General features: G+C 47.1%; 1 protein-coding gene across 1 annotated transcript; it reads right to left on the bottom strand.

Moving 5' to 3' along the window:
• Window positions 1-260: 260 nt before the first annotated feature.
• On the bottom strand, window positions 261-638 carry LOC132572074 (large ribosomal subunit protein eL21-like). The gene has a single exon (XM_060238863.1). It carries the CDS (start codon window positions 636-638, stop codon window positions 261-263), a length of 378 nt encoding a protein of 125 aa, XP_060094846.1.
• Window positions 639-4,844: the final 4,206 nt, after the last annotated feature.

Genomic DNA, 4,844 nt, shown 5'->3' with positions numbered 1-4,844 from the left:
ATGAACCACATTCCAGTTGCAAAACTATAGGATGGTCACTAAAGTCATCACAGTCCACTGTCCATCAGGTTCTTTTCTAAGTTTCTAGTAGAACCTACATTACTCGTTAGATTATCAAATTGGACTACTTTGTTAATCAACATAACACATTACTCTAGCCCCTTGAATAAGTAAGAAGCATACAAATACATTATATTACCTTATGCATGATTGGTCCCCCCCCCCCAGTTCTCTAAAAGATTTTATTTTGTAAATATACATTATACCATGAACTCATATGGAATTGGTTCCAGAAGCTCTGGCGCTTTGCCATTGGTTCTCACAAAGTGTGCTTCTCTTAGAGGAGCAGGCTGGCACTTCAGTTCAAACCAAGTGCCTTTTTCCTTTGCTTCCTTTTTCTTTCTTTCATTTTCCTTCACACACTGCAAGAAGCTGTCTCTACTCTTAGATTGCTTAATAAGTTCAATACACACATTAATTCTCTTGGAAAGGATCTTGACCTTACCTTCTTGTTCACCAACACCTTCTTGTTCACCAACACCTTCTTGTTCACCAACAGCATGCTGAGTAATGTTGTATATCCTTCCTGCCTTGCCACGGTAACGTTCATTAGGCATTCCTTTCTGAACTGTACCCATGCCCTTGATGTACACAATACCATGTTTACGGAAGGGTCTTGAGCAGTGTTCCCACTAAGCTGAGTTAGCGTGAGCTAGCACACAGATTTTTAGCCTCCAGCTCACACATTTTTGTTTAGCTCAGGAAGGATGACCTCAGAGCACACTGATTTATGCTAGCAGCTCACAACTTTAATGCCAGTAGCTCACTAAGTAGAATTGTTGCTCAAAAGACTCTGCAGCTTAGAGGGAACATTGGTCTTGCGAACATATAGCGAGTCCTTCTCCTCTTCCCCTTTGTGTTGATCATCTTGCCTGATTACTGCCAAATGGCGTCAGAGGCATGATGATGTGTGTCAGAGGCATGATGATGTGTGATGGCAGGAGAAAATGTTAAATTTGTGGTAGTCACTGTAACTATTACCTACCCACATCACTATCCTCTTGTCAATCAAAGAGGTTGAAACATCAACTGACGTTATGTGAATCTAGAAATACTTATCTGAAGCTGCAAGGAAAGACTAACAATGTTTATTGGGCTTTCACAAGATTTCTTTCCCCAGGTTTGACTCCAACGACAGGAAATAAGGAAGGCAGACATTGCCCCCCAAGTCGGTATTGGTATAACTAAGGGTCACTTTATTAAGTATAATAATAAACGGCAAGGGCAACCAGAACTGCAGCCTGGTCAGGGCCAGGGGTCTCAACAGACCGCTCCCCTGCCATTAGCAGGTGAGAGACCCAGCCCCCAGCCGGAGCTGTATGTCACAGTTCCCGCCAGGCTGGCCCAGCAAGGAGGCAAGCCCCAGAGGGCCCGACCACCAGATGCACATCTAAATGGAAGGCACCCTCTAGCCAAGCCTCTAGGACGGTCTTCATTCTCCCACCCAGGGTCATCAAACCCAAAGGCTGATCCTGTCAGACCTCTAAATCCTCAAAAGGGGGATGCTTTCTGGTCCTCCCCTAGCCACATAGTACCATAAACCCAGTAAAACCTGCCACTACTAAGGCCAAGTCTCTATTTAGGCCTTAGCGCCCACTGGGAGGCCCAAGGCTACCTGCAGCCCTTGCTGGAGATCTCTCAATAAAAGCATGTTACCTTTTTCAGAGAGATGCACCCCATCCCCTTTGTAGAGGTCAGGAAATTTCGTAGAAATATTCGGGTGGAGCAGATAGTGGCCCAACCTCCCTTCCAATGCCTTCTGAATTTCTTTATTAGTTTTGTAATGGGCCGTCTCGATACCTGCAGGATCCCAAGCACTGCACCAAACAAGGCGGGAAAGCATGGCTGACCAAATTATAGTGGTCCTGGGCCATCTCTCCCTAATGTACCAAAAATCCTCTCAGGCTTGCAAGACAAAAGCCTTGCCCTTCACTAGCCTGAGATCATTCCCTCCCAGGTGAATAATTAGAAACTGTGGAGGAGGCCCGCATTCCCATGGAATAACAATGGCAGCAGGGCAGGCCACTGAAGACCCTGGCACCCCCGCCATTTGATAGTAACTTATTGGCTGAGTCCCAGCTGAGAGCCGACTGAAGTTCTCCGAGTCTGATGTGTGACCCAAAACACATAGCTGTGTCCACAGACGAGAACTCGGCTCCTCTGGCCAGGAACAACAGCATCTAAAGAGAAAAACAAACAAACTAGAAACAAGAACCATAACATTTCAACTCCAAACAAACAAAGCTAGGAACTGAGCAGGGGGTGAACATAAGATTTATAGGCCGATGACCACCAATGGCCCAGGCACTGAATGGAGGAATAAGGATATCTCAGGACTGCAGCTGTAGAGGCTGCCCCAATTCTAAAGGAGTGGATACAAAACCACACCCCGGACAATGCCAGCTTAGCTAAAGCCCAGGAAGTCACAGCCCAAAACTGATGCTTTGTCAGTGGGCTGCCGTTGAGGTGACAAAACAAAAACCCATCATTGGGCCCCAGCACTGCCAAATAAGCAGCCAAAGCAGAAACTGGGCACAACTCAAGCTCAGAGCACGTGCCCAGCTCCAACACAGTCCCTTTATGATGCTGGTCAGTCTTAGAGAGCTGCATGGTAATGACCGCCTTACCCTCAACTAACCTCAGGTCCCATAGCAACAAAGCATTACCAGAAACATCATTTCTGGATCCTGCCACTAACTCACTAACTCTCTCTCTCTCTTGGCTTGACTTCGCTAACGAACGAAGATTTAAGAAGGGTGCAGTAGTCCACGTCTGCTGCAGGCTCGCTGGTGGCTGACAAGACCAATGTGGGACAGGCAGGTCCGGCCACAGTGGATGCAGGGAAAAGTCTGATTTGGGGTTGGTGCTGTAGCAGTACAATTCTTCCTCAATCTCCTTTTGTCCTCAAGACCAGCTATGCGTGCGTTCTCAAAGGAAGAGACAGCCTGGTGGATGGTGTGCCTCCATGCTTTGTGATCTGAGGCTAGGTCAGACCACTGGTGATGGTTGATGCAACAGGTACCAAGGGATTTCTTCAAGGAGTCCTTGTACCTCTTCTTTGGTGCCCCTCACCAACTCTAAGAGCCCCTAACTAACCACTGGTGATGGTTGATGCAACAGATACCAAGGGATTTCTTCAAGGAGTCCTTGTACCTCTTCTTTGGTGCCCCTCACTAACTCTAAGAGCCCCAAAAAAGGCAACCAAGGAAGCAGCATGGAACAGTGTGGATTCAAAAAGATGCACACACTGTCCCCCAAATCAGAGGGGAAACAGGCTTCCTAGTATTGAGATTAGTCCCAGCCTCTCTGGTCCATCCCTCCAGCATCTTTCAAAGCCAAACTGCTGTTTCCTCCTTGTATCCCAATGCCTTGCTAGCAAAAGCCAGAGCAGACAGGCATCCCCTAATAGATCGCACGGCCAATCCCTTACCTTTTAGAGAAACACAGTAGTGGAGCAACTGCTCCACCAGGAGGGGTGAAATGATGCGATACCCTACCTCTGCCCTAAAGCCCTCAAACTGCTGCACAGCACATTTGTAAGACTTCCTGGTGCTAGGCGCATTGACAAGGCCTATCGCTTTGCAGGTCTCGGTTCTCCAATCAGCCATAGCCCCTGGGGCATTGGCAATGGCTCAAAATCTGCATCTGGGGTCAGCTGATAAAACCTCTCCATCTGTTTACAAGAGAGAGCATCAGCCACCCCATTGTTTAGCCCAGAAACATGCTTGGCTAAAAATAGTATGTTCAGTCGCAGACAACGCAGAGTGAAGGCCCTCACCAATCTCATAACCTGTTGAGATCTGGATGAAAGGGAATTAATAACATGGTCCACATCCATGTTATCGCACCAAAAATGAATTGTGCAATTGGCCATAAAATTCCCCCACAGCCAAACTGCAACAAGAATGGGAAAGAACTTGAGAAACGTAAGATCTCGGTTCACACCTGCCTGAACCCATGAATCTGGCCATGTATCCGCACACCAATGACTGCGGAAATAAACCCCAAAACCTAAAGACCCAGCAGCATCAGACATGACCTGAAACTCCACCTCAAGCCTCATGTCATCTCTCCAAAAAGAAATCCCATTCAAGGACTCCAAAAATTCTTGCCATACTTTTAAATCCTCCCTCATGCTGCTGGTAACCTGTGTTCTATGTCGGGGCAGGCAGAAACCTGCCATAGAATCACATAGCCTACGAAGAAAAGCTCGACCTGGAGCAACCACTTTGCAAGCAAAGTTAAGATGCCCAACCAGTTGCTGGAGCTCAAGCAATGTGACCTCTTGCTTAAGAAGAAAGGAATTAATCCTACTCCTCAAATCTGCCACTTTTTGAAAAGGTATTCTAGACAATTGTGCCAGGGTATCCAACTCAATCCCTAAAAAGATGAGGTTTTGGGTCAGACTTTCCATTTTATCCTGTACCAATGGAACCCCCAGTTCTGCAGCCAGCTCGATGAAGCCAGAGAGCAGCTGTGCAGTCCCTGTGTCCAGTCCCTGCAGGAGCCACAAAGAGGTAGTCGTTCAAATAATGAACAACATCCCGCAAGTCACCTTTTTCACGAACAGCTCATTCCAAGAACGTGCTGAAACACTCAAAAGTTGCACATGAGACAGAGCAGCCCATTGGCAAAGCTCTGTCCATGTAAAATTGCCCCTCAAAAGAAAATCCCAAAAGCTCAAAATCAGCCAGATGGACAGGTAGAAGGCAAAACGCAGATTTAATATTACATTTAGCCAACTCTGCCCCCTTACTGCAGCATCGTACTATGCCCACGGCCTG

This window comes from Heteronotia binoei, chromosome 5, assembly GCF_032191835.1.
Source record: "Heteronotia binoei isolate CCM8104 ecotype False Entrance Well chromosome 5, APGP_CSIRO_Hbin_v1, whole genome shotgun sequence".
NCBI lineage: Eukaryota > Metazoa > Chordata > Lepidosauria > Squamata > Gekkonidae > Heteronotia > Heteronotia binoei.
The sequence above is the reverse complement of the archived record's forward strand: the minus strand, read 5'-3'. Positions and strand labels throughout refer to the sequence as shown.

Coding starts and splice junctions, on each gene's coding strand:
- LOC132572074 (XM_060238863.1), bottom strand. CDS start 638: ATGGGTACAGTTCAGAAAGGAATGCCTAATGAACGTTACCGTGGCAAG.